Here is a 27371-nt window from a genome sequence, read left to right on the forward strand (position 1 = left end):
CACATTGATCCAAGGTTCTCTTTACACATACACTACTTATGCAGATTAGCTTGTGGGTAATATCGTACAATCTCTCATCTCTGAGGGGACGTTTTGATAGCCAAAACAAATATTTGGCCTTATAAAACTCCTTTTCCTCTTTCTCACTCTATATGTAACACTTAAAAAGTTCAGCAGAAAATTGCTTCTCTATTTAGACTACAGTCATTCTGAATACTATATGGATTTGTAGGTACAACATGGAATTCCCAATTAGGAACTTCTGAACCTTACCAGTGACTACTGTTAGTGTGATGATGTAGGAGGTTATGACCAAATGGAAGCTTTTATTACCAAATAGTTATCATAGTAAAACTAAAATTTATATGCCATGCTGATGTCTCCAAACGCATCTACTGCAACATTAGTTACTACCCTGACTTGAACCACTGCAATACCCAATATGGGATCTGGGCTCTAGGAAATTATAATGACGACTCATATGCGCTATTGTGTTAAGTTCAGTTTGATATCAGTGAATTAATTCTGCAGCCACTAAAATCCGACAATCCGACATGCAGCACTTGGTGAATGGATCGTGTAAGAAATAATGTGATTTTTATCACTTGCATCTTCTATTGCACTGAGGTGAGAAACCAACGTCAAAAACAGTCAACTTGTTTTTCTTCAGGATTTGCGTTCCATTCATCTCTCCTAGTCAATTTGAATGTCAATATATGTACTAATCTGTGGTTAAATTCTTTGGTGAATCTCAATTTTGCATATTCACTGTGGTGACAGGATGAGTGGATAAGCAGCTTTTCAGTTTCCAGTTATTTCTTTTGAGATCAAGGCCATTAGTCCATTTGAAGTTTCAGTAAATGTAACTACAACTTGAGCTTGCATGCCACAAACTCCTATCCCACCTTGAGCTTTACTGCTGTCTATGCAGATAGCATTGGAGGCAAGTGGTTATTGGAGTATATGCACCAGTGTTGATTGACCAGTTAAGAAGAACAAGATGACCTTTGTGTAGTGTAGCTGGTTATTGGGAAAGAAGAACTACCAAGGATCGTAGTGTGACTAAACATATAATCCTCTCACCACACTCTGCCCTGTGACCTAGCATTACGTTCCAACCAAGGCAGTCAAATTTAAGTGCCAAACTCTGAATCCATTCTGTCTGTTTCTTGCCTCTCCATTCAGAGTTAGTGCTTATTTCGCTTCATTTAAGCAAACGGTGACATTCAGCTGTCCACCATTAGTGATTTTAAATTCTGTGATTTGCTACTTTTTCTTGTGCATAGTTACTGAGCAGAACTGTCGTCTGCCAGGCTGCTCAACTGTGGTGAGCTAGAATCTGTTTCCCATTGTGCTTGAAACTGGTTTCATCACTGCTTAGGAATCCCAATGCATTAAACACTAGCACATGTTTATAGTTTGACATGTTTGTTACAAAGCCTTCAGACTTGGGTATCTGAGTCTTCAACTTCATCCCTTGAATTTCAGTAAGATATGTTGCTGGGAGCTATATGGGAGTTCAGAAATCAGGCTGTACTGTTTGTTTGCATCTATCTTTGATTGTGGTAGGGTTTTTAAAAAAAACGCTAATTTGAACACCACGCTATATTTTGAATTACTTTACCCAAAGCTTTCAAAGGTATACTGTTCAGCTGAGAATTATCCTTTGCTTTAATTTAGAACCAGATGAACTAGTTATTTTTGTTGAACATCTGCAGTGTTAATGGCTCAAAGGATGATGTTAGGATATGAGTCATTACATTGTCTTTTTAACCCCTTCCTGTGAAGTGAACAGATCAGAAAACCTGATTAGAACTATTTTGAAAGCATGCAAAAAATGAATGATTTGAACTTTTGCCTAAACTTTGTTTGTACTGTCCACTTGTAGAGTCAAAAGCATAGTAACAGGCCCTTTAGCCCACTATGGCTGTACTGACCAACAAACACCAAACTTCATTAATCCCACTTACTTGTACTTGGTACATGGCAGACTAAGGCATTTTAAATGCTCACCCAGCTGTTGTTTATATATTGAGTACCTGCTTCCACCATCTTCACAGCCAGCATGTTCCATAATTCTACCACCCTCTGGATGAAAACCTTTTCCTCAAATCCTGCCTAAGCCACTTACTCCTCACCTCAAACTTGCACCCTCTGCTCTTATACATGTCTGCAAGAGGGAAAAGATTCCCCAGTTGACCCTGTCTATGCCTCTTAAGTTTGTATTCCTCAATCAGATTCCCTCCTCAGCCTCTGCTCTAGGTAAAACAAACCCAGCCAATATAGTCTCCCCATATAACTGAAACTTTCCATCCGAGGCAACATCCTGGTGAATCTCCTCTATACCTTCTCCAGTGTAATCACATCCTTATCATGTGGTGACCAGAACTGTGTACAGTTTTCCATCTGTGGCCTAAATGAAAGCAAACATCCTGTATGCCACCCTTTCTGCATGTGTTGACATCTTCAGCGATCTATGGGTTTGTAAATGAAGATTCTGTTGTTCCTCAGTTCTCCATAGGGACTTAACATTCGTTATGTATATCCTTCCCAAAATATACCACCTTGCACTAATGGAGCTATACAGCATGGAAAGAGACCAAATATCCTAAATGATCTAGTTCCATTTGCCAGCATTTGGCCCATATCCCTCTAAAACCTTCCTATGCAAACATCCGTCCAGATGACTTTTAAAAGCCTCCACCACTTCCATTGGCAGCTCATTCCAAATACTGAGGAACATCTATTATCCAACTAAAATACTCCCTGCCCATGTCGTTTGGATAATCAAAGTTTCTCTGTACACATCACCTCTGTGTGAAAAAGTTGCCCTTAAGGTCCCCTTTAAATCTTCCCCTCTCACCATAAATATGTTCTCTAGTTTTGGACTCCCCCATCCTAGGAGAAAAAGACCTTGTTTATTCACTCTATCCATGGCTCACATGTATTTTATTGTCCTCCTATAAGGCCACCACTCATCCTCTGCTACAAAGAAAAAGCTCCAGCCTATAAAGACTCTCCCTATAGCTCAAATCCTCCAACCTCGGTCACGTTCCTGCAAATCTTTTCTGAACCCTCTTCAAATTTAACAATGTCTTTCCTATAGCAGAGCGATCAGAATTGTATGCAGTATTGCAAAAGTGGTCTAACCAATGTCCTGTACAGCTGTGAAGTAACACTTTTTATCAGAATTAAATTCCATCTGTTGTTGCTATGCCCGATTTACCAGCTAATTAATAATAGCTGGATTGTAGCCTTAGACCATCCTCCTCACTGTCAACAACACCAACTTTCATGTTATCTACAAACCTAATTAGACCATCTAAATTCACAACAACAAGGATCCCAGTACAATCCCTGCAGTATGCTGCTGGTCACCGGCCTCCAGTTACAAATAGTCCTCCAACATTACCCATTGCCTCCTAGTTGTAATTTTAGGTCCAGTTTGCGAACTTTCTTCATTCACAGGATGATGGCCTGACTGGCTAGGCCAGCATTTATTGCCTATCTCAACTGCCCACTGGATATTTAAAGAGTCGACTCAATTGCTGTGGGTCTAGAGTCACATGCAGACCAGAAAATGACGGTTTATTCCCTGAAAGACATTAGTGAACTCGCTTGGCTTTTCAGACAATCAGCAATGGTTTCATGGTCATAATTAGACTGTTAATTCCAGATTTTTATTGAATTCAAATTGCACCATCTGGCAGGATTCAAACCAAGGTACCCATCACCTGGGTCTCTGGATTAACGATCCAGTGATAATACCACAACGCCATTACCTCTGCTTGAACTTGCCTTGGCTCCCATGGGCTCTTTCTCTTGGGATCAGCCTTCCATGTGAGACCTAAGGCCTTTCTCAAGTCCACATACATCACATCAACTGCATTTCCCTCTTCAATATATTTAGTTGTCCTTGCCCTTCACTCTTAGAGGAACACAGTAGCCCTGAATTCTCACTGCAGTATTTTTTAAAGACTCCTGCTTTCCAACTGTACACTTGACTGAGTGCAGCTGAACCCAGTCTGTTTCCCAGATCCAATTGCATGATATTGAAATCAGCCTTACCCCAATTCAGACCTTAACTACTGCACTGTCCTTATTCCTTTTCATTATGACTTTTTAAATGTAAAGTTATAGTCACTAGCCCCAAAATGTCTGCCCACTGACATGTCAACCACATGACTGGCTTCGTTCCCTAGGATAGGTCTAACATTGTCCCATCTCTGGTAAGACTTCCTATGTACAGGCACAAAAGGCTCCTTGGGTGCACTTCTTTAAAAACTCCACCCCAATAATCCTTTCACACTCAAGATCTTGGTTGTTAACAAAATTGAAATCCCTGACTACCATGACCCTATTTCTCTTGTGTCTGTGATTTACTTTCATAACTGCTTCTCCAACTCTCTCTGATTGGGAGGCCTGTGGTAAAATCCCAGCAGTGAAATCCCCCTTACTTCCAAGCTCTATTCAAATGGCCTCATCTGAAGACCCATCGAAGACATTCTCCCTCATTACTGCAGTAGTAATTTCCTTTATCAGTAATGCAGTGCCCCCATCCCCCCCTCATCTTTCCACGTCATCCCTGAAAATTATATACCCTGGAATGTTGAGCTGCCAGTCCTGCCCTTCCTTCAAACATGTCTCAGTGACTGCTATAATACCTCATTCTCATGTACTGATCAGTGCTCTAAGTTCGCCACCTTAGCAGTCAGGATTCCCACTTAGATGATGGGTACCTTTTTATTCAGATGATTACTTTTATCTTTGAAGGTTACATCTCTCCCTTCTCTTGCCTGTCACTTGTCATGAAATGCAAAGAAATGTGCTGTGACAAATGCAGTGTTTCCTTTAAAAAGGAAAATATTCAACCCAGAGTAGGTCCAAGTAGCTTATTTCACTATTTCTAATGGCCTTGAGGTGAATTCAACTACAAGAGTTAAACTTGCTCTTTATAGTTATGAGCCTGGACTTTAGAAATAGGGGAAGTCTTAATAACACAGTCAAGAGTGTTAGTGAGGCTGCTGCTGGAGTACAGTGTACAGTTTTGCCTCCCTTATTTAAAGAAGGATATACACAGGTTTTGGAGGCAGTTCAAGAGAGACTCACTAGGCCGATTCCTGGGATGAATGGGTTCACCTGTCAAGAATAAAGGTTAAACCTTTATTCATTAGAGTTTTGAAGAATGAGGGGTAGCTGATGAAATTTACAAGATTCTGAGGGAGCTTGGCAGGGGTTGAGACCCGTTGAACTAAGGGGCATAGCTCCGGAATAATGGGATGCAAGCGTGGTGATTTCTCTAGCCCAAAGAGTTATGATAAGTAGAACACAAAGTATTTAAAGAGGAAGTATATAGATCTTTGAAATATCTATGTGAGGAGCTGAGGTCTTTGAAGAGGTGGTAAAAACAAGCAGTTGCAGTCTGAGGCAGATCAGAAATGGTCTTATGAATGGCAGGCAGGTTTGAGGGGCCCATGGTGTATTCCTGCTCCTATTTCTTATGATCTTATGTAAAGAGGGTTGGGATGGACAGGACAAGGTAAAAACAATAACTGCAGATGCTGGAAACCATATTCTGGATTAGTGGTGCTGGAAGAGCACAGCAGTTCCGGCAGCATCCAAATAGCTTCGAAATCGATGTTTCGGGCAAAAGCCCTTCATCAGGAATAAAGGCATTAAGCCTGAAGCGTGGAGAGATAAGCTAGAGGAGGGTGGGGGTGGGGAGAAAGCAGCATAAAATACAATGGGTGAGTGGGGGAGGGGATGAAGGTGATAGGTCAAGGAGGAGAGGGTGGAGTGGATAGGTGGAAAAGAAGATAGGCAGGTAGGACAAGTCCGGGCAAGTCAAGGGGACAGTTACTGAGCTGGAAGTTTAGAACTAAAGTGAGATGGGGGAAGGGGAAATGAGGAAGCTGTTGAAGTCCACATTGATGCCCTGGGGTTGAAGTGTTCCGAGGCGGAAGATGAGGCGTTCTTCCTCCAGGCGTCTGGTGGTGAGGGAGCGGCGGTGAAGGAGGCCCAGGACGTCCATGTCCTCGGCAGAGTGGGAGGGGGAGTTGAAATGTTGGGCCACGGGGCGGTTTGGTTGATTGGTGCGGGAGTCCTGGAGATGTTCCCTAAAGCGCTCTGCTAGGAGGCGCCCAGTCTCCCCAATGTAGAGGAGACCCCATCGGAAGCAACGGATACAATAAATGATATTAGTGGATGTGCAAGTAAAACTTTGGATGTGGAAGGCTCCTTTAGGGCCTTGGATAGAGGTGAAGGAGGAGGTGTGGGCGCAGGTTTTACAGTTCCTGCGGTGGTAGGGGAAAGTGCCAGGATTGGAGGGTGGGTTGTTTGGGGGCGTGGACCTGACCAGGTAGTCACGGAGGGAACGGTCTTTGCGGAAGGCGGAAAGGGGTGGGGAGGGAAATATATCCCTGGTAGTGGGGTCTGTTTGGAGGTGGCGGAAATGTCGGTGGATGATTTGGTTGATGCGAAGGTTTGTAGGGTGGAAGGTGAGCACCAGGGGTGTTCTGTCCTTGTTACAGTTGGAGGGGTGGGGTCTGAGGGCAGAGGTGCGGGATGTGGACGAGATGCGTTGGAGGGCATCTTTAACCACGTGGGAAGGGAATTTCCGGTCTCTAAAGAAGGAGGCCATCTGGTGTGTTCTGTGGTGGAACTGGTCCTCCTGGGAACAGATCCGGTGGAGGCGGAGGAATTGGGAATACGGGATGGCATTTTTACAAGAGGTAGCTGTGGGAGTCGGTGGGTTTGTAAAAAACTGTCAGTGTCAAGTCGGTTGTCATTAATGGAGATGGAGAGGTCCAGGAAGGGGAGGGACGTGTCAGAGATGGTCAGGATGGAATGTGTTGGTGAAGTTGATGAATTGCTCGACCTCCTCGCGGGAGCACGAGGTGGCGCCAATGCAGTCATCAATGTAGTGGAGGAAGAGGTGGGGAGTGGTGCTGGTGTAATTACGGAAGATCAACATGGACAGGACAGGACAAGACAAGCCCACCACTGAAGGGCCTCACTCACCAACCTGACGTCTCAGAAGCACACATCAATATCCGAGGGAACTGCAAGTTATACTTGGGGACATTGTTTCCAGAGTTTGTGATATAGTAAGAATGGGTTAACTTGTTTACTGAGAAACTATGGTCTAAAACGAGGCTTGGATCATAAGACATGGAAGCAGACGTCAACCGGTTGTTCATTGAGTCTGCTCTGCCATTTGATCAGATGTAAATTGGCTAATGTAAGAATCCTCAATGATGTAATAATAATCCTCAACTTCAATTTCCTACCCTTAATCCTAAACCCTTAATTCAAATTCTGATTAAAAATCTGTCAGGCGAGCAGCCTAATCTCGACGCCTCTCTCCAGTAAAGAATTCTGCAGATTCATTCCCATCTGAGGAAAGACACTACCTTAAATAGGTGATCCTGGTCTGAGATCATTTCACAAGGGGCAACAACCGATCAGAGCTGAGAATGTGTTTACTGGAAAAGCACAGCAGGTCAGGTAGCATTCAAGGAACAAGAGAATCGACGTTTCGGGCATAAGCCCTTCTTCAGGAATCCTGAAGAAGGGCTTATGCTCAAAACGTCGATTCTCCTGTTCCTTGGATGCTGCCTGACCTGCGCTTTTCCAGGAACACATTCTCAACTCTGATCTCCAGCATCTGCAGTCCTCACTTTCTCCTCGAAACAACCACTCAGCTTGTCTTTGCCTAACTCTAACCCTGGCAAGCCCCTAAGAATCCCTGTTTGTTTCAATATGGTCCCCTCTCATTCTTCTAAACTGCAATTATTACAATCCTGACCTACTCTAACCATTAGAAGAATTTTCCTTTTATAATGGCTATCAACTGAGTGGACCTTCTCTGGCCGCCTTGTAAATATCTTTTCTTTATAGGTGACCGAAAACTCTTCACAGGATACAAGATCCAATCTGACTAGTGCTTTGAATAGTTTTAGTAAGACTTCCCCATTTTTATATTTCATTCCATTTGAAATGAAGGCAAACAATTCATTTACCTTCCCAATTATCCACTGAACTTGGATGCTCGCTTTTTGTGATTTCATACTTGAGGATTCCCAAACGCCTATCTTGTGTAGATCTCTGTCTTTCTCCACTTAAATAATGTTTAGCTCTTCTATGCTTCCTGCCAAAGTGCATTCCTCCCATTTTCCCACATTATATTCTATCTGCTAAGTTTTTGCCCACTTATCCTGTTTGTTTCATCCTCATCACTTACCTTCCCACCTATTTTTGTCACCCGCCAACTTGGCTATAGTAAATTCATTTGTCATCCATGTCATTTTTGGAAAAGTAACTTCAACTTCGATCCAATCTACATAATGCTGGACAGTTCAGCAAGCCAAGCCTGACTGTCATCTGATCCTGGACTGAAGCTTGTTGAGAAATGTCAGATGGACCCTGGTTTCAAATGAAGCAAGAGATGGGTATTGAGGATTTGTCTGACTTCCTCCATATGTGTTTAGATACCAATCCCAGTATTCTTAATATACCCTTAACCTTGAATGCATTTTTCTTTAACTAAGGTGTCCATTATCCTTCATTTAAATTTCAAGTATTGTTTAAATAAAAGAATATATCAAACAGCTGGATAAATGGAAGAATAGCTTTTGAACCGAAAGTATTGTCGCTTGCAATATTGCTCATTGGCCCTTTGCTACTTCGGTAATTTATCTTCTAGTACTTTGTAATGTCATCTTGGAGGGACATGGGGTAATTAATGGAATAGGAACAATAAATTGTTCATCCTACAGGCCTCAACCATGTTTATTCTGCGTGTACTGCCAATTCTGTTTATGCAGCCTCAGGAATTCTGATCTATTTTTTGAGGAAGAGTTGTTTTTTGTGCTGTAAATCTTGAATTGAAACACCAAAATTGTTATACGCCCCTTGCAATGGATGTAAACTAACAATAACATTGATGCAGATTTTTGAGGTCGTGAGGCATCAGATATAAAAAAGTGTTGGATTTTCTGCTTTAACTTGCAGCACAACTGGTTTAACCACATCACTGCCATCTGCTGTTGAAGGCCTTTATTGCATACAAAACACAAGTTCATTGTTCATCCAAGCTAGTCTATGTAACTGCTTAGTTTCCACATGATCAGTGCTACTAATGCCATTGTTTTTTTGCGTCAATAATGCACTCAAATAGTGCATTCCATTGCCTCCCCATTTTAAAAAAAAAAATTCTTCCTTCCGTCGTATATCTCCCTTTGCTGTTGTATCTATGCCCTGAATAGACAGCAGATCTTTTTTCATCATTTCTCCTCCTCATGTACTGGTCTTCAATGTGACCTCCTATACAAATACCATTAGTCCTTTGCTACTTTAGTAATTTACCTTCTAACATGCTAGAGGGATATAGGATAATTAATGGAGTAGGAACAGTAAAGTCAGAATACTATTTGAAGCTAAACTGTTAGTAAAGGGAGCAACATTTTATAGCGGCAATTATAATTGACCTCCTTTCTAACTGCAAGTTGGAAGTGAGGTTGTTTGCTGATTTGTACTGTCATTCATTCATGATTCCTCAAGTAATGTATGAATGCATTCCTGCATGCAGCAACCCCATGGGCTTAGACCGATGTGCAGTTTTAATTGCCACTTGAATGCTACATAAGATTGTCTCCAGTGAGACAGCCCCATATCCCTTCGAAATTCTATAGTAATACCACTATCAACATTGGTCACCGTTGACCAAAAACCAGTCATCGAGTAACTCATCACCTGATACTCTGAAGTCCACTCAAGCCTACTATGGGACAGTCTTGCCTTGACAGGTGTGACTACAACGGCCAGAAGCACAACATGTTTGATAGGTGCATTATTGACTGACATAAAACATCCACTCGGACCATGAGCATACACCACAGCTGGCCTCTGTACTGTCATGCTTTGCAATAGCTTCTAAATCTGTGATTGGCTGCACCCAAAAGGCAGGAGATGCATGGGAACAACTTTGCCTCCAGATCCCTGATTTGATCATAGCTTCCTAGTCCGTGATAGATTCCTTAAACATCTGACCTAAATCGGTGAGGGAAATTCTTTGCTGTAGGTTCAAGGCGGTCCATCGCCACCATTTTTAAGATCGCTAGAGCTGGACAGTAAATGCCGGCTGCCTTTTGGTACCTGCAGTAAAAATGGGTAATATTTAAAAACACAATAGAACACATTTGAGGGCACATTGAAATTCCTTTCAAAGATGATGGTTAGACCTCCAGATAAAGTAATGGTCTGAATAACCTAGAATTAAGATCCACTGAATGCTGCAATGGGCATTTTTTTTGCAAGTTTGTATTAAGGTATACTGTATGAATGTTCTCATCCTAAATGAGTCTAGACAGTGAGTGTTGGCAGGCTGCTCAATTTTGTAGCATATCATCCACCCACACTTTCCAACAACGGTCACCACGTTATCATAAAGTGTGGGAACAAAAGCTAAATATTTCCCATTTAGCATGGGGTTCAAAGGGAAAACTGTAACAGTTCTTTTCCTGGCAAACTGGACTGATAATTCACTATGTGCCATGGACCCAGAGTTTACTGATCTGTATGGATTTTTAACTTTTTATCAGATGAACTAGATGGAAAGCAGACCATAATGTTCAATGTTACTGCTAGTTCGGAGCTAATGATAAAGTTTGAGTTTGAGTTTTTTTTGGAAATGGTTCAGCATTAAGAACTCTGCTCACCTGCAAGTTAAGCATACTCTTGAGGTAATGTTGTGAAGATTTATTCATAACAGGCCAAGCTTCAGTCCTTTCAGCGAGACTTTGTCCTGTTGGAATCTGCTAACTCAGCAGCATATCTTTTTAGAATTATGCACACTCCAGCAGTCTGAGAGCTTGATTTACTTTGCAATTTTTTTGAAATGATTGAATTACCCTCCACAGGGAAACTCCTGATTTAGTTACAGAAATTAGACCAGATTCAGAAGATTTGTCTGCAAGATGAGGGTCTTGAACTGCACTGAGTTCCTCTGATAGAATAGGTGACATGCAAGGTACGATGCATGTGTATTAAGGGGAATGTTTATCATGAGAAATGTGTAGAGGAGCTATTTTATGCTATGAATGGCAATGACCTGGGACTCTCAGCCCAAGTGTGGTGAAAGCAGAGACCATTGATTTCAAAGTGAAATGAAAAGGAACTGGAGGTACAGGGATAGAGTGGGGAAATGGGATTCATTCAATTGTTGTACAGAGTCAGCATGAATTCTGTGGGTGGACTGGCCTCCTTCCAGCAGACATTTTTGGGAAAAGATGATTTAAAGAAATTTAATTACCATGATTGCAGAATTGGAATTCTGTCGAAAGTAAAATAATTTGTATTTTTATTTAAATCTCAACTTACCGTAATATCATTGACATAAATGATTGGAGCTATGGTTGGAATGCTGATTTGTGAGATTTATCTATGTATTTACTGACTGAAGCAGGCAATTCAGTTTGAGGGGGGGGGGGGGGGGGGTCGGAAATGCTCAGATTTTTTCCAACTGCAGCAAATGAAAAACTGAGTGGTCCTCTCTGCGTGCAAACTGAACTCCTGAGGAAGGGTCACCAGACCTGAAACATTCACTCTGCTTTCTCTCCACAGTAGCTGCCAGACCTGAGTTTCTTGAATTTCTGAATTTGTTTCTGATTTCCAGCAGCTGTAGTTCTTCGGTTTCTTTTTGTTTGGTGGTCCTCTCAGTACCTTGTAGCAGAAACCAGTTGTCGGAGTTGGCTTTGAAAGTTTTAGAAGGTAGTTTTGTATCTACCGAAATTGTTTAAAAACGAAGGGAGCTCAGTCGATAGGAAATAAAGGTCATAAATCCAAAGAGCTAATGGCAAGATATCATAGAATCATACCTCGGAAGATTAGCTGGAATTCTGGATAGAAAATAAGTGAATTCTGGAGAGCTGTGGTTTGGTTCTGAAAAAAAATAAGTGAACTCAAAGACTGTAATGTTTAAAGGAGTTCATAGCATAATTAGGTATTAAGTTAATAGTGCTTGCTTTGAATAATTCTTTTTGATGTACAAGAATGTTTATTTTAGTTTAAAATTGTAATTGTGTGTATTTTTGGATGTTTGGGTTTCTTCGAGCATTAATGGTACTTTCCACAGGTGCTGTTTTTTTGGAATATGTCCAGCATTTCCCACTTTAATTTCAGATTTCAATACCTGCAGTATTCTGCTTTTTGTTTCCATAAAATGTTGGGTTAGGGTTAGTGACTCACTCGAGTGGGAGTTCAACAAGACTATCAGCAGAAAATTTCAAAAACATAATTTTCACCTTTATTGCTCCCATCAGATAATCTCTCCCAGGGCTGGGAAGGTCCAGTGACAATAATACAGTAGTACTGCTAGTATTATAGAATGTAATTGTTAGACAGTGAGGGTGGCAGGATTCTGTTTGTTCTACATGGATTCTACAGCAACGAAACAGGTTTATTGCACTAGATCACTTAATATTAAAGACCTCCATTTGGCTATTCATTAATCTTTCCTTTGAGGAAAATGCCCGCGCCTCTTCACGTTTGTTTTATAACTATAAACTCCCAGTTCTAGTGCCATGCAAATATTTCTTCACCAAGTTCAGTAAACTTTTAATCTTATACTCTTGAGTTAATCCATCTCATTCATACTGATGTTCTCTTGGTGGAATTATGTGCTACTTTATGTGCACAATCACAACTCTGACTGTTTGTAAATTATCTAAAGTCCATTCCCCTAAAATTCCTCATGTAATTCAATTATTGTACGGGAGGGATATAAAAGCAGCCTATTCTGGCGGAAACCTTGTTAATAGTGGCGCCTGATGGTTCATGAGACCTTGGGAAGAAGCGCATCTAGGTAAACCTCTAAATATCCCACATACTGTTTGTCATTGTCTTCATTTGATGGGTTGTAAGTCTGGCCAAAATTGGAATGTGTGCAGTTTGTTTTGAGATATCCTCAGTTTGCATTTTATTCAGTCCAGTTAAATTTACATGTTTTTTTCCCTGTTAATAGATCTGGCAAATACCAGAGAATGGACTGACAGCTCCCATCACAGAGCCTGTTGTCATCTTGGAGGGACATGCCAAGAGAGTTGGGATTGTATCTTGGCATCCGACTGCGCGCAATGTTCTACTTAGTGCAGGTGAGGTGATCTCTTGCTCACACTCCCTTAATGTAGGCTTGTGATTCTGCTGTTACAATTTAATGAGGAGTCTGCAATATCTTTTCATTCTGAAGGGATTCTATCTGTAACAATTTCCTTCTTTCCTGAAAGCTAATTTATTTGAGTCTCTTTAAGAGGCATATTTCTGCTCATATATTTGCCAACTGCGATATCATAACTTTTTGTAAATTTCAAAATATTTCTATATTAATGCTAATTATGCTTTAAGTACTAGAACTGTGAGATAGAAAAGGCTGGCAATCCATGTAACTAATTCCAAATATTATTTTTAAAACCTGTCATATCCCTCAATCAGGTTTTTTTAGCCAAACAGCTTTGTTTTGCATTTGTCATACATGAACATTCCAATGTGAATTCATCACCTTTATGTTTTGTTAAATCTAAACTGATCTCTGTTCTAGATTTGTTCATGCATTACAACAGAAGCCCAAAGTGTAATAAAAGCTGTATCCACCTTAACCTATTTTTGTATTTTAAGGTAATAATTATTCAAAGGAATCTTTGGATCAGCCATTTTGCATTGTACTCTCTTTGACAATGCGATTATGAAAATTCTATGGGTAATGAGCTCTTGCATCAATTTAACAATATTATTTAAATTTCACTCGTCCGGATTTTTTTTTGTGTCAATGGTTGAGTTCCTTTTATTGATTTTTAAAAAGCCTTTGGGCATGAGCAAAAACCCTTAACTTATTAGACTCTTTTTATTTTAAATAAAGCAGGCCGAAGTTGCCTATTAACCTACTTCACTCATCTGTAAGCACTGATGGGAGACTCATTACTTATACATTTAATTAAAAGTCTGAGTTCTCAAGTGATTTCGTCTATATGTCTGCCTTTTTTTTCTAACATGGAGATTCATAGGTCTCTGACAGCCAAAGTGTGCCACTGCCAACTTTCACTAATGAAGCATTTAATGCCGCCTTAATAACATCAAAGCTTTCATGTTTTCTATAAATGTCTATGGAACTCATTAAAATAATTTTGACAACAAGATTATGGTTCCTATAAGTAAGCAGTGGGCAGGTTTTAAGTTGTGTTAAACTGGAAGAAAAGTTGTGGATCTTCTGCCATTGTCAAGTTTTCCAGGAATTCTGTTCAAAAGGTTTAACCTTTGAAAAGCACAAGTTCTGCCACAAAATTAATCATACTCCAGCTGTATACCAATAATTATTGATGTGTGCAATAAGGGGGTTTGCTCCCAGATTTGATCTCTGTTACGTGAGCTGATTTGACTGAGCTATTGCAGACGTAGTGCACATTAGGTCAATACCCTTTAGTTTAGGGTGTGAATATTGACTCAGTTATTCACATTCTGGCGATTACATATGGATATTGGTTGAGGGCTAACTTAAGTACTGTAATGTCTCCAAAATGAACAGCCAGTCCAAGAAGGTTCAGAAATAGAGAATGAGCAAATCTATAAGGTAGAGGATGTTGATTGAAATGGTTTTGTATTCCAGTATGTTTTACAGAATCGCAAAACTGTTACAGTGTAGAATAAGGCCATCGACCCCACATGAATGATCGGAATATAAGAGCAGGTGTGGGTCAGTCAGCTGTCAAGCCTGCTCTGCTATTGAATACCATAACAGCTGATGGGATGCTTCATTGCCTTTTAACCCCACTGTCTGCATAACATTTGATATGCTTCCCTCTACGGGTAAAGAATTCCAAAGATTCACCATCCTCAGAGTTAAAAGAAAAGCTCGTCATTTTGATTTGGAAGGATATGGACCAGGAGCAGGTCCAGTTTAGGTGGGACTAGTTTAGTTTGGGATTGTATTCAGTAAGGACTGGTTGGACCAAAGGACCTGTTTCCATATTGATTGACACTATGATCATGATTGATATTCCCCTTATGTTTACATTGTGTTCCCTTGTTCTAAGCTCCCCAACCAGCAGAAATATCTTGCATGAATCGACATTGTCTATCCTTTAAGAATTTCATAGCTATCAATGAGATTACCTCTCACTCTTTGAAACTCTGGAGAATACAAGCCTAGTTTTCCCAATCATAGCATAGTAATAACAGGTCTGGTGAGCCTTCATTGTACTCCCTCCATGGGAATAATCTGTGAGAATCATTTCAGAATCTATGAAATTTTGAACTATTACACTTAATGCAACAATGCAAACAGTTGCACACAATTATTTGAATAACCATCTATTAGCCTTGCTAACAGCTTGCTGCATCTGCAATGTTAGCCTTCAGTGACTTTAACAAACATATGCAAGACCCTTTGCATATCTTGAATTGCCAACCTCTGACCATTTAAGAAACACTCTGCATTATTTGAGAGGCAACACATCATTCTTCCAGTCTGATTCTCCCTTATAAAGTACATAGCCCATCTCATCTTGTCAGCACAATTTCCCCCCTCCTTTTTCTTTGTCTGTCGTTCCTAACTGTCAAATATTCTTGGGTAAAACAACCCAACAAATGCTGGGGAAATTCAGCAGGTCCAGCAACAGTTAACAAGTATGGTTAAAGGTTAACCAGTATGGCTCGGCTTCAAAATGTACTGGACTTGAAACAATAACACTTACTCTCCACATGGATGCTACTGAACCTGCTGAGTTTGCCCAATATTTCTTGTGCTTTTGGTTCAGGTTTCCAAGGTGTTTTGTCTTTATTTGAACATCCTTGGTTATTCAGCCCTGGTCACCATGCAGCCAAATTTCTTTATTGACATTTACCTCATATATGTCTCTGTCATTAGATCATGTAACCTGTTGCGAATGCTGCATGTATTCAAATAGAATGCCCTTAACTTTGTCTCTTTTGGTATAGTTTTGCTTTTAAACACATTTTATGCTCAGCTTTGTTTCTCCTGTCATCCTTGAAGCTTTTGTACTACAAACAGCTTAACTCTCTCTTCTCCCTGTGAAAGTATTAGTCCCGGACCTGTTGAGGTGTAACCCATCCCTCTTGTACAGGTTCCACCTTCCTCAGAAATATGATACACTCCTTCCTACACTACTTCCCAACCCACATGTTTGATCGACCCTCCTGTTGTGCTCATTAGCATATGGCATTGGGAGTAATTCTGTGATTACTGTTCTTGAGGTCTGGCTTTTTAAATTCCTTTCTGATTCCTTGAATTCTGCTTTCAGGACCTCAGCCCTCTTCCTGCCGATGTAGTTGGAACCATTGTGAACCACAACCCCTTGCCTTCCCCAGAAATTTCATCTGTAGATGCTCAGTGACACTCTACAAGGACTAAACTTTAAAGGACTTAAAGAATGAACTTTTTCCTTTAATATGGCTTTGTGCATGGGAAATCATGTTTCACAAACTTGATTGAGTTTTTTTGAAGAGGTAACAAAGAGGATTGATGAGGGCAGAGTGGTTGGTGTGATCTATATGGATTTCAGTAAGGCGTTCGACAAGGTTCCCCATGGGAGACTGATTAGCAAGGTTAGATCTCATTGAATACAGGGAGAACTAGCCATTTGGATACAGAACCGGCTCAAAGGTAGAAGACAGAGGGTGGTGGTGGAGAGTTGTTTTTCACACTGGAGGCCTGTAACCAGTGGAGAGCCCCTAGGATCGGTGCGGGGCCCTCTACTTTTTGTCATTTACATAAATGATTTGGATGCGAGCATAAAAAGTACAGTTAGTAAGTTTGCAGATGACACCAAAATTGGAGATGTAGTGGACAGTGAAGAAGGTTACCTCCGATTACAACAGGATCTTGAGCTGATGGGCTGAGAAGTGGCAGATGGACTTTAATTCAGATAAATGTGAGGTGCTGCATTTTGGAGAACCAAATCTTAACAGGACTTATACACTTAATGGTAAGGTCCTAAGGAGTGTTGCTGAACAAAGAGACTTTGGAGCGCAGGTTCATAGCTCCTGAAAGTGGAGTCACAGGTAAATAGGATAGTGAAGAAGGCATTTGGTAAGCTTTTTATTGGTCAGAGTATTGAGGACAGGAGTTGGGAGGACAAGTTGCAGCTGTTCAGGACATTGGTTAGGCCGCTGTTGGAATATTGCGTGCAATTCTGATCTCCTTCGTGTCTGAAAGATGTTGTGAAGAAAAGATTTACAAGGATGTTGCCAGGGTTGGAGGATCTGAGCTATAGTGAGAGGCTGAACAGGCTGGGGCTGTTTTCCCTGGAGCGTCGGAGGCTGAGGGGTGACCTTAGAGGTTAATAAAATCATAAGGGGTGTGGATAGGATAAATAGGGAAAGTCTTTTCCCTGGGTCGGGGAGTCCAGAACTAGAGGGCATAGGTTTAGGGTGAGAGGGGAAAGATATAAAAGAGACCTAAGGGGGTAACTTTTTCACACAGAGGGTGGTACGTGTATGGAATGAGCTGCCAGAGAAAGTGGTGAAGGCTGGTACAATTGCAACATTTAAGAGGCATTTGGATGGGTATATGAATAGGAAGGGTTTGGAGGGATATGGGCCGGGTGCTGGCAGGTGAGACTAGATCAGGTTGGGATGTCTGGTTGGCAAGGACGGGTTGGACCGAAGGGTCTGTTTCCATGTTGTACATCTCTATGACTCAATATGCCAAACTAATTTAATGTTTCAAACAGTCCAAAACTGACTTGGAAGTTTATACCAGAATATCCTACCATAAATCTGATAACATTGATTTAATCTGACCTTCTTGAAATGCTTGTTGTAGGGTTTAAGCCAAATAAGAGGGTGTGGGAACCTGGTTTTTACATGATGCTTAAATTAGACTATTAAATGAAAACTGCTTTCAGAATTTGTCACGTGATATCTATTTTACAAAGAGGAATTTGATTATCCCCACCCAGACTTCTAAAGGTTAAAGCTCAGTAATCCTGGCAAGATAAGGATGTGCTCTGCAAAGAATTATACACTGAGGCATGTCTGTATTTGCATGAACAAATCTATGACCATATGTGGAGGCACTCTTATTATCAGTGTTTCCTTTGAAGAACTTTGTAATAAATGAGTAGTCTTGCTTCCCAGCTCTGCGTGACATTGATGTAACTGAAGGGCTGGTCAGGAATGCAGTGGGGTTATCTGGAGGTTAATTCATAAGAACATATGAACTCGGAGCAGGAGTAGGCCATCCAGCCCTTCAAGTCTGCTCCGCCATTCAATAAGATAATGGCTAATCTTTTCATTGCCTCAGCTCAACTTACCTACACTCTCACTGTATCCCTTTTAATTCCTTTATTTTTTAAAAAATATCTACCTTAGTTATAAAACAGTGTACTGTAGTAGCGTCAACTACTTCCCTGGGCAAGGAATTCCATAGATTAACATACCCTCTGGGTGAAAAAGTTCCTTCTCAATTCAATCCTAAATTTGCTCCCTCTAATCTTGAGGCTATGCCCTCTTGTCCTAGCTTCACCTGTCAGTAGAAGCATCCTATCTACTTTTTTTTTGGATTCGATAATTAGATCACTTAGTGTGGAAACAGGCCCTTCGGCCCAACAAGTCCACACCGATCCGCCGAAGCGCAACCCACCCAGACCCATTCCCCTACATTTATCCCATCACCTAACACTATGGGCAATTTAGCATGGCCAATCCACCTAACCTGCACATTTTTGGATTGTGGGAGGAAACCGGAGCACCCAGAGGAAACCCACGCAGTCACTGGGAGAATATGCAAACTCCCCACAGAGAGTCGCCTGAGGCGGGAATTGAACCCGGGTCTCTGGCGCTGTGAGGCAGCAGTGCTTGCCACCGTGCTGCCCATTTCTATTTTAGCGATTCCATTCATAATTTAATGTTTCTATAAATTCCCCCCTCATTCTTCTGAATTCCAATGAATATAATCCCAATTATCTCATAGATCTCTCCTCATAAGCCAAACCCCTCAACTCTGGAATTAACCGAGTGAACCTCCTCTGAATCCTAATTCAGTATCATAAAGGAGCCTGTCATTTAGAGAGGGGTCAGAAAGAAATGTTTTTCATTTGCTTTTCCAGCTTCTGATCAACCAGGAGTTAATTGAGGATTATTATGTTGTTGCTTATTGGCCTGCCAGTAATTTACATTCTGCCACTCTACTAAACTGCAGTAGCCAATGCTAGTCAGTGTATGGTGTTCAGGCATGAGTCAGTTCATTAGTGCTTCAGATCAAACCATTTCCTTCTTTTCCTATACAAAGTTGAGTTTTTACCTGTTCTATACAGTTAGGTTTCTCCCTTTTGAGGTTTTTTCACAGGTTGACAGCTTGGCAGGACATCTCTAATGTACATGACACTGAGGAATTTTTGCTTTTATCCTGTTTCCTTATTTTAACTTAGTATGAAAATGGAAAATGTGGTGAGGTGTAACATTTTCTTACCTACATGTTTAGCTCTACTACTTGCATTATAAGGTAATTGTATTAATCACCTGAATTGAATCACTGTTCAACAGTTGCAGAATAAAAACAGTCAAGTACTATGCAATATACAAGTAATCAAGACAAGATCTCTAATCATACACCAATCTTCCAAAAGGCTAACTGTGTCTGACTGGATTATATAATGTGGAGGTGCAGGTGTTGGACTGGAGTGGACAAAGTTTAAAAAAAAATCACAACACCAGGTTATTGTCCAACAGGTTTATTTAGAAGTAATTCCACAACACCCAGTGTTGCTGAATTATCAGATTTGGCACGGTGATGGTCTTTGTCATGAAATTTCAGGATTTTAAGCTTGATTTTTGAGTAAGGTACGTTGGCTCTAGCTTCAATAGTTGATGATTTTTGAACCTTGGGTCTGTAGTCAGTTCAACAAAAGAATGGCCAGTGATGTGAACTAACTAACTTCCCAATCTTCAGTGAACCAAAGGTCCTTTGTTACAACTAGGTGAGCAGGGTTGAATCAGCATTACTCTTTTCAACTGCCTTGGTAAGCTGCCTCAAAGATTTAATATTGTTAGTGCACAACAATACCTCACCAAAAAAAAAATTAACTAATTCAGGAGCAATTAAAGAGCTAATTTCAAGGTTTTCCTGAGTGTTCGAAAGAATTTATTTGCTCACGCCTGAGAAAAAAATAAAGATGCAACATCAATCTCGCATTATTATAGAAAATAAGAGGGGCTAGTGTTTAGTACAAAGTAAAGAATAAAAAGTATTCAGTTTAAAGTTCTTGGGTGTTCTTGAAGTATTAGATTCAAACCTGAGACCACTGTTGATTAAATGCACTCAATTGGATCTATTCCTGCCATGTAAAATTGCAGATATGTTTGAGTTTGTAATTGGATGTTTGTTCCATTTTGTTCTATCATCTTTTGTCTTTTGAGAGACTGAGAAAAAACAGAGACCAGAGGGAGAGAGAAATATTTTCCATTCCAGTTACAAATCCATCTCCCTTCTCTGCCAAAACAAAAGCTTCTTGAAATACAGTGGGGTTGTAAATTCCAGGATCAAAGTCTCTTGTTTTCAAACTGTTAATCACAGGCAACTTTTTAAAGACTTCAATTTATGAACTTTGTGGTTTTATGCAGCTTAGCTTGACCTGCAGTCAGGTGATCACTATGATCATTTTTAGGTTTCCTTGCTTTTTGAAACCATCTCAGACCATGAAAAGTCCCAGGCATTAGAACCAGATGATGAAAGTTGAAAAACTGCTCATCTACATTTTACGATTGTGACGAGACCCTTCTTGCCCTTGCTGGCACCCACTTCTCCCCCTATCTAAACCTCAGACCCAGAGGTTTCTAAACCTTGGGGCCTTGGTAGAACAGAAGCAAAACTAAAGTAATAAACTTCTTGTGCCTGGCCTTTTTGTCTTGTGCTCAGTATCTTTGAGAGCTGCTACGGTTGAGAGACTATCTTGCGTGTGCTTCTGTGATGAGAGTTTTGGGTATCTTTTCTCGTTCTGTAGTGATGGACCTGTCATGACCTGTTTTAAACTCGTTAAGCTTTTATCCCCCTGCAGTTACCTGACTCTGACAGATGTTGTACATTAAGTATGAACATTTTTATTTATTCACTTGTGGGCCATGAGCATTGCTGGCTGGCCAGCATTTATTGCCCATCCCTAGCTGCCTGTGAACTGATTGGCTGAGTAGGCCATTTCAGAGGACAGTTGAGAGTCACCCACATTGCTGAGTGTCTGGAGTCATGTAGGCCAGACCAGGTGAGAATAGCAAATTTCTTTCTCTGAAGGACTTTAGTGAGCCCGATGGGTTTTTCTGACAATAGGCAATTTCATGGTGATTGATAGATTCTTAATTTTAGGTTTTCTGTTGAATTCAAGTTGTAGCCTGTGCTGTGGCAGGATTTGAACATTAGTTTCTGGGTTGTTAATCTTGTGATAATGCCACTGGGCTATTGCCTCCCCTCTGTATTGTTATCTTTCTTGTGCTACTTCTGAAAAGAGATAAGAGAGTTTTAACATCCTCACTTCCTACTTGGTCGCGTACTAAGTTGTGATGTATCAAAGGTCAAAACTGAAACCTTCCTGATTTCTGTAGCTCTGTACAACACCACAATGCAATGCATTCATCCACCAAGGCAAAGTGTTATGCTTCAGAAATAGTTGTTCCACTGCTTCAAACCTTGGGCAATGATTTGAAGAACCATTTTTTTTTTACAGCGAATATACAGAGCCCAAACCACATCCCATGAAGCCCAGCTTGGCAATTACAGTGCTGATGCTCTGTATGAAATGATTCCTGCCTTCCTTTCTCTCACTGGATCAACATTCCCCGGTTCCCTTCCTTTGTTCCTTCCCTCCCACTTCTTTCCCCTCCATTCCCCCCTTCTCTCCCCCAATTCCCCCACATCTCCCTCCCTCCTTCCCCCCACCCACCCCACCACTTCCCTTCCCCGCTCCGGCCCCGCCCTGCTCAGGCCCTTGTCCGCCCCTTCTCTCGGAAGTAACAAGATATTAACCCAAGAATTTTGTATACTGTAGATATTTGATGTTTTCTGTTGTTTGGAGTTTGCAGAATTGTGTATTTCCATTTATACCAGCTTGTTTCAGCCTGTCTCTTGACCTTTGTCTGTTTATGTTACATAAACAGCCACCAGGCTTTCTACTATTACTTTTCTTGTAACCAGTGCAAATGGTCGTTCCTGTTAGCAACCTCCGCAGCCTCAGAACCATAGCATGACCTCATGCCCCAAGTATCTCTTACTATAGTGTTCCTAGATTGAACAATAAATCCTTTATGCTGTTGTTTAACTACCTCATAATTCTGGTCTTTCCAACTTACAAATAACATCGACACACCATATAATCTTGAGTCATAAAGAACATGTTGAGTTTATTAGGTGATCAAATTAAACAAAAATGAGAACAGAAACAGCAGATTTCAGTTGATAATGGAGTAATTACTCCATCATTTGTCGGTACACAAGAGCGAGTAGCCATTCAACTCCTTGAGCTTGTTCCAACATTCGCTTAAATCATAAATGACGTAAAGCTACAGATCAGCTCTGTCTCATTTTAGTAATCCTTCATAATCTATTTTAACAAAAAATCTTATCCACTACCCTTCTGCAAGTAAGTGGTTCTGAGAGGTTCTTAGGGGAGGCGATGCCCTTGTGATATTATTGCTTGATGAGTAAGCCAGGTACCTAGATACTGTTCTGGGGACCTGGGTTCCAATCCTGCCATTGTGGCATTTGAATTTAACAAAAATCTGGAATTAAACATCTAATGATGGCGATGAAACCATTGTCAATTGTTGGAAATTCGGGTTCACTGCCCTTTTCGGGAAGGAAATTTGCTGTCTTTACCTGGTCTGGGCCTACATTTTAGTATTTGCCTATCAAATTCTCTAATCAAAAATATCATGCTGGCATTCTGATGGATCAGCTGTGCCCTTTCAAGACCAAAATCACATTCATCAGAATTAAATGCAGTATTCCAGATGTGGCTTAACCTCTGCAGATTTTGAACAAAATTGCATTAGCCTTTGAAAAATTTGGCTTATGCCTGTAATTGGCTCTTCGTGTTTCTGTACTTGGGCACAAATATCTCTGTTAATAAATAAGTGCTACCTTCTTGTGGGAATTGTTTTATCTTTTCTAGACTCCAAAGTTAGTGACATCACACTTTCCAACATTGCATTTCCAGAATGTACCGCATTACTCAATTCATTTATGCAACTTCCTGTTCCCTCTATTACCCTTCCACCCAACCTAGTACCATTAGAAAACTAGATATACACAGGCCTTCATTTCTTTGTTCAAGTTATTTATAAATAGTGAAACACTGAGACCCCACATTCCATCCTGCCAGTGAGAGTACATAACAGCTGACCCTACTCTGCTTGTCCTAACTAATTTCCAAATTTTAGCCAACGGGTTGCCTGCAATTCAATGTACTTTTTTAAATGTGGAACCTTATTGAATATCTCTAGACTCTAATTAAATAATATCTTTGACACTTCCTTGATCATGTTTGACACCTTTCTAAAACATCATCTTGGTTCATTAGACAAGACTTGCCTATTACAAATTGATATTGAGTCTTTCTTTGCCAAATGCTTGATCATTCTGTCCTTACAGTAAACTTTAGGCTGATAAATCTTTCATCTCTAGTATTTCAAAAATGAGAATTTATTTTCTAAATGCCATGCTACTTTAGTGTTATCTCAGATTGAAATGGAAAAACTAATTACAGACGTTACTATTGTTCATAAGGTTCTAGTCCACAAACGCACTTGTATAGCTCAAACGTTTGGCTTAAGATATTTCTTATGGAAAACAGACTTGTACCAGTAACAATGAAATGACTCTCTTGAGAGAATTTTAACATGATACATTAAGAACAGTGCACTGGATGAATATAACCTTGGCTAACTACACCATTACCCAGTCTACATCATTTGTTATGTTTGGAAGTGTCCCATTTTAGTTCAATGAAATGAAGCAGCAATAAATCACATCTAAGCAATGTTGTGATCCACTTGGAAAAGCATACTGATGCTTGAGCCCCACCACTCCCAGGATGGTCGCACAAATTGCAGATTTAATCAAATTACTTGGACTCCAATTTTTCTGTTTCGGTTCTGATTGACAGAAGGCATTGACTCAATTTCTGTACTTAACAAGAAACTACTATTTATTCCAAATAAATCAGTTCTAACCAAGGGCAAGCACAAAAATGAATTATCAACATATACCTTTGGAACATAACCTCTACCCTTTGCTAAACATCTACATACACATGCAGACAGGCCTAGATAAACAAAAATATCATTGAGTAATTGGGTAGAGGAAAATACATTGGTGGGGGACACAGGTTCTTGGCTTTAAAGCAGTATCCTTTCCCCATTTTAATCCATTTATCCAAAAATAAAAATGTGATCTTCTCAACAACTGACCAATGTACTTGTAGCATTGATTTGAGAGGAAGCTGTTTTTTTGATTCAAACAGATGAATGACCATGCACAATTGCAATTAGTTCCTAATTGATCTTAGATCAGGACTACTTGTATTGCTCCTACACAAGGAGAGCAGGTAGTCTTTTTGTGCTGTTGAGTTATTATGGTTAATGCTTCCCTCCTTTTTGTATTTGGAAAGGATCATCAAAGTTTTCATTTGCACCTTTCTTGCACATCATGCTCATGTCGTTACAAATCCCTTGTCCTTTGGATAGGAAATTTGCTTTTGCTTTTGTCAGGTTATCAGCATAACTTTAAAGATTGTTTCTGTAAACCTCTTCCTGTCCCCTTGAAGTCATGTTTTGTTGCAATTCTTTAGTTGCCTTTGTGGTATAAATTCTTGTATCCATATTTTCACTTAGAAGTGCCTGTATAAACTGATCATCCTATAATTATATTCTCATTATGACCTCTATTTTGAGTTACAAACTCCTCAGCTTCCATGTCAAATAATGTCCTACACTTAGGACAAGTTTCCCGGTTTGTTATTTAAGTTTCCTATTCCTTTCTAAATGATGTAAAATTAAATATCAGTACAGAATATATGAAATTAAAATGGGGATTGAATGTCAAGGCTGACTAATTCATTTATAAGACCCCTGGCTGAGATTTTATCAAACAGTGCAAAAATGAAACATTTCTAGTTCAGTAAGTGTTTAGTTAATTAAATTTGAAATACATATGCCATTAAAATACAGATTTGTATTTACAAAGTAAGTGCTCAGTTACTTCCCTGAGTTATTTTGGTTTTGAAACTGGATTGCAGGGATTTTCTGACTCTCATTGATCCCTCCTTGTAACTACTTGAGCCGTTGAGTTCAATGGTTAATTTTGATGTTGCACAATAATGAAGGGCACCATATCCATTCACATCTTTTTAGCTCATTGGATATGTTTTCTTTCCTGTTAAGGTTGTGACAATGTAATCATCATCTGGAATGTGGGAACAGCTGAGGCCATGATAACACTTGATGACATGCACCCAGATATGATCTTTAGCACATCTTGGAACCGTAATGGCAGCCTCCTGTGCACGACCTGCAAGGATAAGAAACTGAGAGTGATTGATCCACGCAAAGAGGAAATTATTGCTGTAAGTGTATCAGATGATCTCCAAGGCCACTGCATAGGAGACAGGTTTCAATCAAAATCAAGGTATTGCTGAAAAGTAATACTGTCAAAGCATTTTGCCATGAACTTATCAATGTAATTATCAACTAAATGGCCTCAACAGCATGTCTGATTTTTATCAGAAATACCAAAATTGTGTGCTATCAAGTGACTAAAAATCAAGGTGATCGGGAGAGAGATTTTGGAGATTTGACTGAAGAGAATGGTTAGTTGTCGATCAGAATTTTCCTCTTGTATCCTTTCCGAGAATGATGTGTTACTCATGGGCTTGAAGAGTTCCAAGTCCTTAATGTAAGAAAGTAATTCAAAGAGATGAGCCAAGAACTGACAGTATCTTCTAATATGTGAACTGCAAACCATTGCTTCAGTTATAGAATCATAGAGATGTACAGCATGGAAACAGACCCTTTGGTCCAACCCGTCCATGCTGATCAGATATCCCAACCCAATCTAGTCCCACCTGCCAGCACCCGGCCCATATCCCTCCAAACCCTTCCTATTCATATACCCATCCAAATGCCTCTTAAATGTTGCAATTGTACCAGCCTCCACCACTTCCTCTGGCAACTCATTCCATACACGTACCACCCTCTGTGTAAAAAGTTGCCCTGAGGTCTCTTTTATATCTTTCCCCTCTCACCCTAAACCTATGCCCTCTAGTTCTGGACACCCCGACCCCAGGGAAAAGAGTTTGCCTATTTACCCTATCCATGCCCCTCATAATTTTGTAAACCTCTATAAGGTCACCCCTCAGCCTCCGACGCTCCAGGGAAAACAGCTCCAGCCTGTTCAGCCTCTCCCTATAACTCAAATCCTCCAACCCTGGCAACATCCTTGTAAATCTTTTCTGAACCCTTTCAAGTTTCACAACATCTTTCTAATAGGAAGGAGACCAGAATTGCACGCAAAATTCTAACAGTGGCCTAACCAATGTCTTGTACAGCCGCGACATGACCTCCCAACTCCTGTACTCAATACTCTGACCAATAAAGGAAAGCATACCAAACACCACCTTCACTATCCTATCTACCTGCGACTCCACTTTCAAGGAGCTATGTACCTGCAGTCCAAGGTCTCTTTGTTCAGCAACACTCCCTAGGACCTTACCATGAAGTGTGTAAGTCCTGCTAAGAATTGCTTTCCCAAAATGCAGCACCTCTCATTTATTTGAATTAAACTCCATCTGCCACTTCTCAGCCCATTGGCCCATCTGGTCCAGATCCTGTTGTAATCTGAGGTAACCCCCTTTGCTGTCCACTACACCTTTGGTGTCGTCTGCAAACTTACTAACTGTACCTCCTTGTGCTCACATCCAAATCATTTATGTAAATGACAAAAAGTAGAGGGCCCAGCACCGATCCTTGTGGCACTCCAATGGTCACAGTCTGAAAAACGACCCTCCACCACCCTCTGTCTTCTACCTTTAAGCCAGCTCTGTATTCAAATGGCTAGTTCTCCCTGTATTCTGAGAGATCTAACCTTGCTAATCAGTCTCCCATGGGGAACCTTGTCGAACGCCTTCCTGAAGTCCATATAGATCACATTTACCGTTCTGCCCTCATCAATCCTCTTTGTTACTCCCTCAAAAAACTCAATCAAGTTTGTGAGACATGATTTCCTATGCACAACGCCATGTTGACTATCCCTAATCAGTCCTTGCCTTTCCAAATACACGTACATCCTGTCCCTCAGGATTCCCTCCAACAACTTGCCC

General features: G+C 40.5%; 1 protein-coding gene across 3 annotated transcripts in view; it reads left to right on the plus strand.

Annotated features, from left to right (window-relative positions):
• Window positions 1–27371, plus strand: part of coro1cb (coronin, actin binding protein, 1Cb) — a 172216-nt gene that overhangs the window by 119294 nt on the left and 25551 nt on the right. For all 3 annotated transcript variants that reach the window (XM_072587935.1, XM_072587936.1, XM_072587937.1), the window contains 2 exons: window positions 13022–13151; window positions 25438–25619. In XM_072587935.1, coding sequence (XP_072444036.1) covers window positions 13022–13151; window positions 25438–25619 — 312 coding nt within the window. The remainder of the gene's footprint in view (window positions 1–13021; window positions 13152–25437; window positions 25620–27371) is intronic.

This window comes from Chiloscyllium punctatum, chromosome 17 (assembly GCF_047496795.1).
Source record: "Chiloscyllium punctatum isolate Juve2018m chromosome 17, sChiPun1.3, whole genome shotgun sequence".
Lineage (NCBI taxonomy): Eukaryota > Metazoa > Chordata > Chondrichthyes > Orectolobiformes > Hemiscylliidae > Chiloscyllium > Chiloscyllium punctatum.